At 38.9% G+C, this 15,914-nt stretch overlaps 1 protein-coding gene across 1 annotated transcript; it reads left to right on the forward strand.

The window, feature by feature from the left end:
- The first annotated feature begins 562 nt into the window (after positions 1-562).
- Positions 563-15,313, forward strand: LOC139694672 (zinc finger protein 11-like). The gene is made up of 7 exons (XM_071593167.1): positions 563-1,236; positions 1,581-1,805; positions 2,778-2,898; positions 3,546-4,696; positions 11,844-12,068; positions 12,502-12,622; positions 13,270-15,313. The coding sequence occupies exons 1-7, from the start codon at positions 712-714 to the stop codon at positions 14,421-14,423; spliced, it is 3,522 nt and encodes a 1,173-aa protein (XP_071449268.1). The 5' UTR covers positions 563-711; the 3' UTR covers positions 14,424-15,313.
- Positions 15,314-15,914: the final 601 nt, after the last annotated feature.

Below are 15,914 nucleotides of genomic sequence, written 5' to 3' on the forward strand. Positions count from 1 at the left end.
AGTGGGAATCTACAAAGAGTAAACTCTAAAGGTAAAGAAAATGGGTATCAAATATGCAGAGAAGTAATTCTAGCAGGGAAAAGGTTGTTAGAAAAATAAAAAGATAAATATTGAATGCTTAGTGCAATGTATTTCACTTTCCCCTTACGCAAAATGAAGCCAGAAGGTTGAAATAAACTCAACTGCATTGTAAAACTACAGCCATAAAAATATTTCTCACTAGTTGCCTCTTTCACCCATTTACCACCACTCCAATGGGAACTAAATATTTGTATGATCCGCCACCACTCCTAACATCACTCAATCAGTAAAATGAAAAAGGCACGCAGACCGTGATAATAACTATTTGGTTCGGATTGATACGTTCATCGAATTAGACTTGTAAATAATACATTTTTATTTTGGGCTTAATTCTAAGAAGTTTTCAAGATTATTCAGAAAGGCCTCATTAATTCGGCGGAGGTAAAATGATTTATGAATTCTATAAGGAAACCAATAATTTATGACAAAACATACTACCTTGATCAAAAGGTTCCCGGAATAACCACCGTGTGGCGCTCCCATCGTTCCGATTTGAGTTCTGTTGTTTTTGTTAAATTGGTACATCTGTTGTTGATATTCCCTTTAAATCTTGGTGTCATAACTTGACATTTGCAAAAGTTACGTAGCCAAGGGTACATCTATCTCTGTGTGTGTTGGCGATTTTTTACAATGGCAGAAATGGATTTAAATTTGCAACAACGAACTTGTATTAAATTTTGCGTAAAAAACGGATTTAGTGGCGCACGGACGTTGGAAATGTTGGAAAAGTGTTTCGGCAACGATTCTCTAAAAAAAACGGTCGTTTACCAGTGGCACGAGCGGTTCAGAAGTGGTCGTGAGTCAGTCGAAGATGATGAACGCAGTGGCAGACCATCGACATCGAAAGTCGGTGAAAAAATTGATAAAGTAAAAGAAATGTTGGTCAATAACCGCAAATTAACCATCAGAGAAATAGCGGAGGACTTGAACATTGCCTATGGATCCGCCCAAGACATTGTGGTTAATGATTTGGGTTTCCGTCGTGTAGCAGCAAAATGGGTGCCAAAAGACCTCAATTTCATGCAAAAAAGAGACCGTGTTGACGTCGCAAAAGACGTGATTTGCGAGGCTGAATCCGATCCCACATTCATCAAAAGGATCATTACTGGAGACGAGACGTGGGTTTATGAGTACGACACGCAATCCAGACATCAGGCAAGTGAATAGTAGTGTGTTAAGGCTGAGGTTTTTTCTCTATAGCTAGGGTTATAAAATGCAACAGTGTCCCTTGTAGGGCATCCAATACCAAAACTTAAACTAAAATATACCATCATATAAATAATCTGTATTCTCTTTTATGAATGGTAGGTGCAAGCAATTGAACTAACATTGGTCATAAATGTTATTGTTTTTGCAAAATGAGTTACTCCCAAATGGTTCTTGTGCCATAAATATGTGAAAAAGTTTTGCCGAAAGGATTTGCTTCCCTGATGCTTTCATTTTTAAATGTTGACCGTCTGCCATTATTAAGTAGTAACGTTGTGTGTGCTCTCCATCAGTTTCCCAGTGGAATCAAAAATCAGTTTGATGACAACGTAATCACCAGTGAAGCTATTGACAGGAGGTCTGTGGATGTCCGTGATGATATTGTCGTTGTCAAAGAGGAGGTTGATCACGGCACTGGATGCTCTACTGCTCTGGAAATTGATATCCATTCATCGATGTTGGGATCAATGCGGCAAGAAGTCAGTCATTGGTCAGACAATGAAGATTATAGGAATTTGGTGAGTGATTATATTCATGTCTTGATCATATATAGCCATTTGCGCATTGATTTCAGTTTCATTCAGAGTAAGATTGTGGAAAAATTCTTCAGACATATCAACCAGTCCATGAACTTTTTTCTTGCTGCCACGTATTCCTACACCTTAAAGGAATTCCATTTGGAAATGTTGTCTACTCCAGGCACAGGCTGATTTGATTTCAATTGCTTTAATGCTCTCTCTAGCTCGCTCTAATAAGTGTGGATCTGTATTCCAATCAACCATTGGAATAAATAGAAACAGGTATTCATAATTATGTCCATCAAAAATCAACCTTCAGAGTATTGTAATCAGTTTTCTAATTGTAAGTATGCATTTGATTAATAAAGCAACCAAATGCACTAGGCTGGTGTAAAAAATAATCGATAACAATTTTTCTTGATGAGTACGTGAAGTCATGAATTTCGGCCGTTAGGTTTTGGTAATATTTAAGATCGTATTGGCATTGATTAGATGATGGTGCACCCACCATTTTCACTGAAAATTTGGCGATGCAAACGATTTGCACTTAACCTTTCCTACTCGTAAGAAGTAATTCTTGCCCAGTGATTATTATTTTGAAATATAGCCCCCCTGCCGTTATTAAATTACAATTTGTGTACTTTGTGTTAGTTTCCTGGTGGGATCAAGAAAGAGTTTACCTTAAATTAATTCAATTTGGAATTGTTATCTACTCCAGGCACAGGCTTATTTCATGTTATTTCCTTGAATGCCCTTCCAAACTCTTATTCAGTAAGTGTGGATTTGCATTTCAATCAACCATTGGAGTCAGGCCTCTGTAAATCTGGCCTATGTAATTTTAGTCAGGCTGCTGTTCATCAAAAATCAACCTCAATAGTATTGAAATCACTTTTCTCTTTGTAAGTAAACATTTGTTAAATTAAGCAATGAAATATTACAAGGTTAGTATAAAAAGTACTGATCTCGCTGCAGGGTCCTGTAGATGGAGAATTCTGCCCTTCCTTTATTGTGGATGTGGAAATTAAGGAAGAGTGTGACGTTGACATTCCTCTGGAGGAAGGAGGCGCGAGAGGTGATGGGTCCCTGGGACAAGGTAAGGGGGGGCTCTGGAATCTGCTGAGTTTTCACTTTTGCATCCTGCAAATCCCTGTCACTGCCCTCAATATTTCTCCTTGGGTGATTTGGAACTGTCGGTTATTGTGCCACCAGTATATGCAATAATGAAGTTGCAAGTACATTTTTCTTTGGTTTCAAAGTTTCATACGGTATCACATTGGCTGTGACTAAACTCATACTCACTTTTGTGATTATTAGTACGAGATCTGTCCAAAATAAATATGTGAACTTGGGCCATTATCGATTTCTTTCCCTTCTAAATACTCTCCATTCGTTACTGTGTACTTGCTCTGTCTCATTTTCCACTGATTAAAGCACCCTTGGAAGTCCTCGGCAGTTAGGCTTTATAGTTTTCTCGTCATTTCTTGCGTGAGAGTGAGATGACATTAGCCAACAAAAATATAGATAATGCATAAAAGAGCCACAATTGAACAAAACAGCAAAAAATTAAGTTCCTTCTTTCCCCTGATGAAGGTTGTCTTGTCACTGAAAATTTGGAATCTGTGCGAGTGTTCTATTAGCATGTTTTCTTTATGTTTTTGTTGGCTGATGCCGTCTCGCTCCTTTGTTTGAATTAAACATACATAATAAGGGTTAACCCTTTGCGTGATCCAACTGTTTCAGGTGGTGGCCAAGGGCAAGAAGGTCCAGGGGAAGATGGCGTGGGGAATTTACCGGAGAGGTTTAAAATTTGCAATGAGGGATTTGCGCAAGAGGACGTCCTCGATGCTCATGTGAGTCGTGTCCACCCTGTGAAGAAGACACAACAAATAAGATGTGACGTTTGCTCCGAGGTGTTTCAGGGCAAAAGTGATCTGGATGGACATGTGGCATCGGTGCATGGCGTGAAAATGGAACACCAATGCCAGCAGTGTCCCAAAGGTTTCCAATGTGAGAGAGATCTACGAAGGCACATGCTCACCCATGGAGGTGAGAAGCAGCACAAGTGTGAGATTTGCTCGAGAGGATTCTCGCTGAAGCAGCACCTTAAGAGGCATATGCTGGTCCATTCCGGTGAGAGGCCGTTCAAGTGCGAGATATGCTTGAAAAGTTTCAATTGCAAGAAACACGTCCAGGATCACATGTTGACGCACACTGGGGAAAGGCGGCACAAATGTGATGTATGTGAGAAGGCGTTCACAATGAAGCAGCACCTCAAATATCACATGGTTATTCACAACGGGGAGAAACCCCACAAGTGCGAGGTATGTCCAAAGGCATTCACGCAAAAGAAGCAGCTTAAAGAACACATGTTGATACATAGTGGTGCCATGCCTCAGGTGTGCGAGGAATGCTCAAAGGTCTTCTCAAGTAAGCAAAATCTGGATAGGCACATGCTGATACATACGGGTGAAAGGCCGTACATTTGTGGGATATGTTCGAAAAGTTTCACTCGCAAGGAACACCTTGAGGGTCACGTTTTGGTGCACACGGGTGAAAAACCACACAAATGTGATGTATGTGCCAAGGCCTTTGCCCACAAGCAACACCTCAAGGAGCACATGTTTAATCATAAAGGAGAAAAGCCTCACAGATGTGAGAAATGTCCAAAGAGTTTCACATACAAGGGAGATCTCGCAAGGCACATGACGACGCACAATGGCGTACGTTCCCACCAATGCGATGTTTGTTCGAGGATTTTTGCTAAAAAATGCAGCCTTACGGAGCACAAGAAAGTGCACAGAGATAAAAACCAAATGCCAACTGCGGACTTGAATGCCAGCGTAGCACATTCACCAGCGTCAGTGCCAAACAGTGCTGAGGGGACATCTAATTGAAGGATACATACGTATCATTGATTTCTTAACCTGCTCCCTGGCCCATTCTAATTTGTCCAAAGCATCCAGTACATTCAGTTTGAATGCCAGTCGTGAATAGATTTGAATTTCTGCAAAATCGTTCTGAATCTTAAATGAGTGTATTAAGCCTAAATCCTGTAGTTGGAGCTCACCAATACATTTGGTGGGAATAAATTTTCCCTGTGCAATAATTTGTCCAGTGTACAACTGAAGAAGTAGCTGGAGGGAACACTGACCCCTGGGGACGATGAAAAAGGCTGGCCTATTCCACCTATGCTGTCTACGTCAATGTTTTCTCTCCACCCTTCATCCTTTCCCATCCATCCCTAATGGCGCCCTTAGTGACCTAGTGACCTTAGCTGTCCAAAGCCTCCCCTAAAGCGACTACTACTACCAATGCTGATGAACATTGGCACAGCACAAGAGGGTGTACTGACATGAGGATAACTACCAACACATTGATATGTTGTCCAAGGACGCTAGTTTCTGAAACCATTAACTGGGAAATGGAAGGTTTGTTATAATGTAAATCTTAAGTTGATCAGTTCCTACGCAAACATCTGTTGTATGCTGTGGATGAATTCATGTCTCTCTCTCTTTCTTGATGGGTAATTTTATTCTTTTAAGTACGTTGTAATTCCTCCTGTTTATCGCTATCTTTTTCATTTTTACTATTAAATGCATTCAACCCAATTGTATTTGTGTCTGTCTAGAATATTTGCAATCAATGTGAAGTACACATCTCGAACATATCTTTTAAGAGCCAATAACCATCGCCATCATTTTATGTGTGTGTGTATACGTTTGATTATTTATGTAATTAGTAATTTGTATATATGTATGCATATTTGTATGTACCTAGAAAACTAAAGGAAATAAAAACTTTGTTGTCATTCAAGTGTAAATGTTATCATTTGCAATGGGTTGATTTGGGAATTGTGGGACACACTTGAAAATTTATGAAGAAAGCAAAGGAAATTTGTGGAAAGGTACAATGATTTCTTTCAACAGATTAAAAGGGTAAAGCAGTATAACCCTACCAATTCGAACTGGATGAGATATGTCAACTGTGCAAGGAATGAGTGGAGCAGAGCTTTAACTCCACTAATGATGATTTGCTTGTTAACAGTAAGACTAAATTAATTTTCATGAATTGGAATCGGTCAATTATAAATGTCACATGGTATATACTGGTAGTTGATAAAGTAAGTACACCAAATGAAATATATTACATCTTTGTTCTAGTCAGACGGTCAATTAGGAAAGAAATGTGCTATCGAAGAGAATATGTTAACTTTGATTTTTAACATCAGTTTATTTGTAAACCAGTGGGCCTTAAAGTAATTCATGTACAACAAAATTAATTCTTCTCTAATACACCGGAAAAAATGCAAACCATGGACTGAAGGAGGTTCATGATATAAATTTGTCTTGAAATAATTTGTTAATAAGTTTGCAGAATTGTGTTCAACTGCAATAGTCCACTTATAATTCGTTTTCAAATGATGGTCAATAATCATAAATATGAAGATATAAATGATGAATGTCACCTTGAAACCATCCAAAGATTTGAGAAGTCTTCATAAATTGACTTCATAACAGGTTTCAAATTTTAAAAGCAGCGGGACCGCGTGAAAGCTCGAAGAATGATTTGAATATGTCCATATCCACACAGGGTTTAGGGGCTCAGTATTCTGTTGGGTCAGAGTTCATCAAACGCTTACCCTTATTGCAAATGTTGAGAAAAGCATTTTCAGTTGAATAAAATGTTATCCATGCTGAATGCTTATATCCTTTCCAATTGTGGTTTAGAGGAAGTATATGTTTCCCTGTAGGAACACACATGATTATGTCAGCTAACTGATCATAAACCCCAACGGCTTCTTCCTCCCTATGATTGCTTGGTGGCATGAATACCTGAATAACGACCAAGTTCACTGAATAAATAAACTTGTTACTTTTTCTCACAAAAGTTTAGAATTCTACCAGTTTCGAAGCATAGGTGACACCATTAGGTATAAAATCACTCATGACCAGGAAATCTATACATACTCGTAAGGAGGGGAGGTGGACTATGAAAGGGAATTTGCAGCAGGAAGGGGAAAGTATTGGTTAGGATGTGGCTGCATGGCGTAAGGGTTGGTCACAGAATGTTATTCCTCCGTTCATAATCCTACAGGCTTCTGATATACAAAACAGCCAAAATGCTATCATTAATTCATTCCACCACACCCAAGGCGACGTGCATAAGGTGTTACTCGTGAAAGAGATCACTCGTAGAACACTCCAGATATATGGCTATCGTTTACATTTTACTTTACCAGCAGACGATGGATGGACCTAGCAGTAGTTAAGACCAAGGTAGGAATTTGTCTACTCTCCTCGCTCCCCCCTCTGCTTCTCAGGTTCGTTGTGTAGGTGCCCCCTTGATGCATCCTACCGCATGGTGGAGCCCATGGCAGGGCATTAGGGACTCAACCAAGAGACAAGACAAGAAATAAAGTGACTCTTGGCGATCAAAATAGGCACGACATTGAGATTAAGGGGGTGTCACATTAACTTGGGAAGATCTTACCTGTACTATGTACTGGAATCTCTGGAATTCTCAGCATCTGACCAACTTTCACTTCTCTATACTGTTAACTGTGACCCCCAATCCGGACTGGTCCCGCAAAAATCCATCATCAACCACATGCCAACATCCTTAGTTGTTGACGGGGTTGAGGCCTTTGCTAAATTACTTCTGCAAACTAAAACGGATGCACCAAAACAGACGACCCCCGACCATCTCTGCGCAACTGACCTTGGTGTCCTCAGGACAATTCCAATACGTGTTTTTCATCATCGTATGCATAATCCCCGAAAATGACATCAGCGCTCAAGGGAAGGCATTCCTGGAGGGCTCAGATGCAAAAATGGGCGTGTGAAGCATTTTGTTGATAATTTGGCCATGTCAGTCAAATATTTATGAATGTGCCCGAAATGTCCAATCCTTTGGCATCCGAGTGGTCGCAAAATATATCTTCTGTCGATCTCTGGTATTTTTTTCCAGAGTGACCTATAATGGTCAAATTTTCATTAATAAATGCAATACCACCCTTTGGCATCTGAGCCTACTTGTGGTTTTGACACTGAAATACTACCCATTACATCTGTTACTTGTTATATTAACAGAAATGACTGTCATAGCATATTTAATTTACTGATGAGTTAAGAGGACTTAATTTCACATTTGCAATGACATTTTATTTTGTTGAATTACTCTCTAGTGGATCCTATTCTGTGTAGCAGGACGTTTTTGATGAGTTATGGGGTGCGATAATCGTCATGTTATGGAGCTTACTAGACTGGAGTGGGATGGTGATCTCTCAGCTTGAGCAAGAGCTAAGAGCAACTTGATCGGATGGCAATCATGCTTGAACCAACTGGTCCAGATGGCAGTCAAATTAAGATCCAGTAGCAAGAGAGCAGTGTTCCGAAGGATGTGCAATGAATGACCAAGAAATAAATTTATGTCATGGGAAATAATAGCATCCAATTATTTCCTTGAAATTTTTCCATAGTAGAGCTTCGACATTTAATATTTCATTCCTACCATATTATCACTACATTTGCAAATGCATCAAAATGTGTCCATTGAAGTTACATTTCTCAGGTGAAAGTCTCAAGTTTCCGCACATTGAGAGGCAGTAATAAAATTAAATCTTTTCACGGCAAAGGTTAATCAAAATCAAAGATTATGAAGAGCCAAAATCAGAAATGAAAACTCTGCTCAGCAATCAAAAATGGCAGCAAATTGATATTATTCGATGCTGATCAGTCCGTTAAAAACTTAAACCATTTATAAGAAATTTCAGAAGGTGTTTGGTGCCAGTCAACATGGGCAAATAGTCAAACTAAAATATTCAACAAAAAGGTTCATTTAAGGGAAAAGAATTCCCACATGTTTTCCAAACTGGTTAATTCCCTATATACTTGTGTAGATAGTTGCTGACAAAAAAAATTTAAAAATAAAAAAAGAATTATTTTAGTAAACAAGAATAGAATAAATTAGAAATCTGGTTTACATGGTTTCATGAGAAATGGTTATCTCCGCCACAATGCTTTTGTTGCATTACTACGACTGTTACAACAGTTTATATACAGTTTGTCAGTTATATAGATTTCACCAAATTCATGGCATAAGAATCAGGTAATGAAGAGTCTTGCAAAATTGCAAACCAACAATTTTTGCAACCAATAAAAATATCCAACATTTTTTGCATAAAAAATTATGGACACTAAAATCAGCAAACCATGGAGCAATTAAGGACCAATAAAAAATATTTTTAAATGAAAAAGAAGCTGACAGCAAAAGTAAATATTTATCCTAAATTGCATTCGATGGGGAAACGATTTCCACATCAAGTAATATAGATGTCATTGGTTTTACTGTTGGCCTTGCAAATATTTTTGATAGAGGTTTAAATGTGAAAAAGAAGTGGGAGAAAAATGTTGACAATTTGATAAAAAGAACAATTAATCGATTACAATCAATACCATATTGTCGCATGAAACACTAGTAAAACAAGATTATATATATGGCATGAAAGCAATTTGATTCTGATAGGGTTCTCCAAAAGAAGCTATGGAATCACTGTCAAAGTCACAACTTGAGTAAAGCACTGCAGTGGGAATCTACAAAGAGTAAACTCTAAAGGTAAAGAAAATGGGTATCAAATATGCAGAGAAGTAATTCTAGCAGGGAAAAGGTTGTTAGAAAAATAAAAAGATAAATATTGAATGCTTAGTGCAATGTATTTCACTTTCCCCTTACGCAAAATGAAGCCAGAAGGTTGAAATAAACTCAACTGCATTGTAAAACTACAGCCATAAAAATATTTCTCACTAGTTGCCTCTTTCACCCATTTACCACCACTCCAATGGGAACTAAATATTTGTATGATCCGCCACCACTCCTAACATCACTCAATCAGTAAAATGAAAAAGGCACGCAGACCGTGATAATAACTATTTGGTTCGGATTGATACGTTCATCGAATTAGACTTGTAAATAATACATTTTTATTTTGGGCTTAATTCTAAGAAGTTTTCAAGATTATTCAGAAAGGCCTCATTAATTCGGCGGAGGTAAAATGATTTATGAATTCTATAAGGAAACCAATAATTTATGACAAAACATACTACCTTGATCAAAAGGTTCCCGGAATAACCACCGTGTGGCGCTCCCATCGTTCCGATTTGAGTTCTGTTGTTTTTGTTAAATTGGTACATCTGTTGTTGATATTCCCTTTAAATCTTGGTGTCATAACTTGACATTTGCAAAAGTTACGTAGCCAAGGGTACATCTATCTCTGTGTGTGTTGGCGATTTTTTACAATGGCAGAAATGGATTTAAATTTGCAACAACGAACTTGTATTAAATTTTGCGTAAAAAACGGATTTAGTGGCGCACGGACGTTGGAAATGTTGGAAAAGTGTTTCGGCAACGATTCTCTAAAAAAAACGGTCGTTTACCAGTGGCACGAGCGGTTCAGAAGTGGTCGTGAGTCAGTCGAAGATGATGAACGCAGTGGCAGACCATCGACATCGAAAGTCGGTGAAAAAATTGATAAAGTAAAAGAAATGTTGGTCAATAACCGCAAATTAACCATCAGAGAAATAGCGGAGGACTTGAACATTGCCTATGGATCCGCCCAAGACATTGTGGTTAATGATTTGGGTTTCCGTCGTGTAGCAGCAAAATGGGTGCCAAAAGACCTCAATTTCATGCAAAAAAGAGACCGTGTTGACGTCGCAAAAGACGTGATTTGCGAGGCTGAATCCGATCCCACATTCATCAAAAGGATCATTACTGGAGACGAGACGTGGGTTTATGAGTACGACACGCAATCCAGACATCAGGCAAGTGAATAGTAGTGTGTTAAGGCTGAGGTTTTTTCTCTATAGCTAGGGTTATAAAATGCAACAGTGTCCCTTGTAGGGCGTCCAAACCAAAACTTAAACTAAAATATACCATCATATAAATAATCTGTATTCTCTTTTATGAATGGTAGGTGCAAGCAATTGAACTAACATTGGTCATAAATGTTATTGTTTTTGCAAAATGAGTTACTCCCAAATGGTTCTTGTGCCATAAATATGTGAAAAAGTTTTGCCGAAAGGATTTGCTTCCCTGATGCTTTCATTTTTAAATGTTGACCGTCTGCCATTATTAAGTAGTAACGTTGTGTGTGCTCTCCATCAGTTTCCCAGTGGAATCAAAAATCAGTTTGATGACAACGTAATCACCAGTGAAGCTATTGACAGGAGGTCTGTGGATGTCCGTGATGACATTGTCATTGTCAAAGAGGAGGTTGATCACGCCACTGGATGCTCTACTGCTCTGGAAATTGATATCCATTCATCCATGTTGGGATCAATGTGGCAAGAAGTCAGTCATTGGGCAGACAATGAAGATTATAGGAATTCGGTGAGTGATTATATTCATGTCTTGATCATATTTAGCCATTTGCGCATTGATTTCAGTTTCATTCGGAGTAAGATTGTGGAAAAATTCTTCAGACATATCAACCAGTCCATGAACTTTTTTCTTGCTGCCACGTATTCCTACACCTTAAAGGAATTCCATTTGGAAATGTTGTCTACTCCAGGCACAGGCTGATTTGATTTCAATTGCTTTAATGCTCTCTCTAGCTCGCTCTAATAAGTGTGGATCTGTATTCCAATCAACCATTGGAATAAATAGAAACAGGTATTCATAATTATGTCCATCAAAAATCAACCTTCAGAGTATTGTAATCAGTTTTCTAATTGTAAGTATGCATTTGATTAATAAAGCAACCAAATGCACTAGGCTGGTGTAAAAAATAATCGATAACAATTTTTCTTGATGAGTACGTGAAGTCATGAATTTCGGCCGTTAGGTTTTGGTAATATTTAAGATCGTATTGGCATTGATTAGATGATGGTGCACCCACCATTTTCACTGAAAATTTGGCGATGCAAACGATTTGCACTTAACCTGTCCTACTCGTAAGAAGTAATTCTTGCCCAGTGATTATTATTTTGAAATATAGCCCCCCTGCCGTTATTAAATTACAATTTGTGTACTTTGTGTTAGTTTCCTGGTGGGATCAAGAAAGAGTTTGGTGATGACGGAATCCAAACAGATGCCATTGACGGGACATATCTGGATGTCCAAGATGACATGATTGTTGTAAAAGAGGAGGTTGACGCTGTCAGTAGATGCTCTGCTGATCTCAAAATCAATACTGGTTCATCAATGGTCACATCAATGCAGAAAGGTGAAACTCATTGGTCAGACAATGAAGATTCAAGGAATTCGGTGAGTGAATGCATTAATATCTTCATCATATATAGCCATTTGCACATTGATTTCAGTTTGATTTGGAGTAAAACTGATAAAATTCCTCCCTCTTATCAATCAGACCATGAAATTTTATCTTTCTGCCACGTTTACCTTTACCTTAAATTAATTCAATTTGGAATTGTTATTTACTCCAGGCACAGCCTTATTTGATGTTATTTCCTTGAATGCCCTTCCAAACTCTTATTCAGTAATTGTGGATTTGCATTTCAATCAACCATTGGAGTCAGGCCTCTGTAAATCTGGCCTCTGTAATTTTAGTCAGGCTGCTGTTCATCAAAAATCAACCTCAATAGTATTGAAATCTCTTTTCTCTTTGTAAGTAAACATTTGTTAAATAAAGCAACCAAATATTACAAGGTTAGTATAAAAAGTACTGATCTCGCTGCAGGGTCCTGTAGATGGAGAATTCTGCCCTTCCTTTATTGTGGATGTGGAAATTAAGGAAGAGTGTGACGTTGACATTCCTCTGGAGGGAGGGTGCCCGGGAGGTGATGGGTCCCTGGGACAAGGTAAGGGGGGGCTCTGGAATCTGCTGAGTTTTCACTTTTGCATCCTGCAAATCCCTGTCACTGCTTTCAGTATTTCTCCTTCGGTGATTTGGAACTGTCGGTTATTGTGCCACCAGTATATGCAATAATGAAGTTGCAAGTACATTTTTCTTTGGTTTCAAAGTTTCATACGGTATCACATTGGCTGTGACTAAACTCATACTCACTTTTGTGATTATTAGTACGAGATCTGTCCAAAATAAATATGTGAACTTGGGCCATTATCGATTTATTTCCCTTCTAAGTAATCTCCATTCGTTACTGTGTACTTGCTCTGTCTCATTTTCCACTGATTAAAGCACCCTTGGAAGTCCTCGGCAGTTAGGCTTTATAGTTTTCTCGTCATTTCTTGCGTGAGAGTGAGATGACATTAGCCAACAAAAATATAGATAATGCATAAAAGAGCCACAATTGAACAAAACAGCAAAAAATTAAGTTCCTTCTTTCCCCTGATGAAGGTTGTCTTGTCACTGAAAATTTGGAATCTGTGCGAGTGTTCTATTAGCATGTTTTCGTTATGTTTTTGTAGGCTGATGCCATCTGGCTCCTTTGTTTGAATTAAACATACATAATAAGGGTTAACCCTTTGCGTGATCCAACTGTTCCAGGTGGTGGCCAAGGGCAAGAAGGTCCAGGGGAAGATGGCGTGGGGAATTTGCCGGAGAGGTTTAAAATTTGCAATGAGGGATTTGCACAAGAGGACGTCCTCGATGCTCATGTCACGGGTGTCCACCCTGTGAAGAAGACACAACAAATAAGATGTGACGTTTGCTCCGAGGTGTTTGAGGGCAAAAGTGATCTGGATGGACATGTGGCATCGGTGCATGGCGTGAAAATGAAACACCAATGCCAGCAGTGTCCCAAAGGTTTCCAATGTGAGAGAGATCTACGAAGGCACATGCTCACCCATGGAGGTGAGAAGCAGCACAAGTGTGAGATTTGCTCGAGAGGATTCTCGCTGAAGCAGCACCTTAAGAGGCATATGCTGGTCCATTCCGGTGAGAGGCCGTTCAAGTGCGAGATATGCTTGAAAAGTTTCAATTGCAAGAAACACGTCCAGGATCACATGTTGACGCACACTGGGGAAAGGCGGCACAAATGTGATGTATGTGAGAAGGCGTTCACAATGAAGCAGCACCTCAAATATCACATGGTTATTCACAGCGGGGAGAAACCCCACAAGTGCGAGGTATGTCCAAAGGCATTCACGCATAAGAAGCAGCTTAAAGAACACATGTTGATACATAGTGGTGCCATGCCTCAGGTGTGCGAGGAATGCTCAAAGGTCTTCTCAAGTAAGCAGAATCTGGATAGGCACATGCTTATACATACGGGTGAAAGGCCGTACATTTGTGGGATATGTTCGAAAAGTTTCACTCGCAAGGAACACCTTGAGGGTCACGTTTTGGTGCACACGGGTGAAAAACCACACAAATGTGATGTATGTGCCAAGGCCTTTGCCCACAAGCAACACCTCAAGGAGCACATGTTCAATCATAAAGGAGAAAAGCCTCACAGATGTGAGAAATGTCCAAAGAGTTTCACATACAAGGGAGATCTCGCAAGGCACATGACGACGCACAATGGCGTACGTTCCCACCAATGCGATGTTTGTTCGAGGATTTTTGCTAAAAAATGCAGCCTTACGCGGCACAAGAAAGTGCACAGAGACAAAAACCAAATGCCAACTGCGGACTTGAATGCCAGCGTAGCACATTCACCAGCGTCAGTGCCAAACAGTGCTGAGGGGACATCTAATTGAAGGATACATACGTACCATTGATTTCTTAACCATCTCCCTGGCCCATTCTAATTTTTCCAAAGCATCCAGTACATTCAGTTTGAATGCCAGTCGTGAATAGATTTGAATTTCTGCAAAATCGTTCTGAATCTTAAATGAGTGTATTAAGCCTAAATCCTGTAGTTGGAGCTCACCAATACATTTGGTGGGAATAAATTTTCCCTGTGCAATAATTTGTCCAGTGTACAACTGAAGTAGCTGGAGGGAACACTGACCCCTGGGGACGATGAAAAAGGCTGGCCTATTCCACCTATGCTGTCTACGTCAATGTTTTCTCTCCACCCTTCATCCTTTCCCATCCATCCCTAATGGCGCCTTTAGTGACCTAGTGACCTTAGCTGTCCAAAGCCTCTCCTAAAGCGACTACTACTACCAATGCTGATGAACATTGGCACAGCACAAGAGGGTGTACTGACATGAGGATAACTACCAACACATTGATATGTTGTCCAAGGACGCTAGTTTCTGAAACCATTAACTGGGAAATGGAAGGTTTGTTATAATGTAAATCTTAAGTTGATCAGTTCCTACGCAAACATCTGTTGTATGCTGTTGATGAATTCATGTCTCTCTCTCTTTCTTGATGGGTAATTTTATTCTTTTAAGTACGTTGTGATTCCTCCTGTTTATCGCTCTCTTTTTTTTATTTTTACTATTAAATGCATTCAACCCAATTGTATTTGTGTCTGTCTAGAATATTTGCAATCAATGTGAAGTACACATCTCGAACATATCTTTTAAGAGCCAATAACCATCGCCATCATTTTATGTGTGTGTGTATACGTTTGATTATTTATGTAATTAGTAATTTGTATATATGTATGCATATTTGTATGTACCTAGAAAACTAAAGGAAATAAAAACTTTGTTGTCATTCAAGTGTAAATGTTATCATTTGCAATGGGTTGATTTGGGAATTGTGGGACACACTTGAAAATTTATGAAGAAAGCAAAGGAAATTTGTGGAAAGGTACAATGATTTCTTTCAACAGATTAAAAGGGTAAAGCAGTATAACCCTACCGATTCGAACTGGATGAGATATGTCAACTGTGCAAGGAATGAGTGGAGCAGAGCTTTAACTCCACTAATGATGATTTGCTTGTTAACAGTAAGACTAAATTAATTTTCATGAATTGGAATCGGTCAATTATAAATGTCACATGGTATATACTGGTAGTTGATAAAGTAAGTACACCAAATGAAATATATTACATCTTTGTTCTAGTCAGACGGTCAATTAGGAAAGAAATGTGCTATCGAAGAGAATATGTTAACTTTGATTTTTAACATCAGTTTATTTGTAAACCAGTGGGCCTTAAAGTAATTCTTGTACAACAAAATTAATTCTTCTCTAATACACCGGAAAAAATGCAAACCATGGACTGAAGGAGGTTCATGATATAAATTTGTCTTGAAATAATTTGTTAATAAGTTTGCAGCATTGTGTTCAA

This window comes from Hetaerina americana, unplaced genomic scaffold (genome assembly GCF_022747635.1).
Source record: "Hetaerina americana unplaced genomic scaffold, ioHetAmer1.1.p SCAF_52, whole genome shotgun sequence".
Lineage (NCBI taxonomy): Eukaryota > Metazoa > Arthropoda > Insecta > Odonata > Calopterygidae > Hetaerina > Hetaerina americana.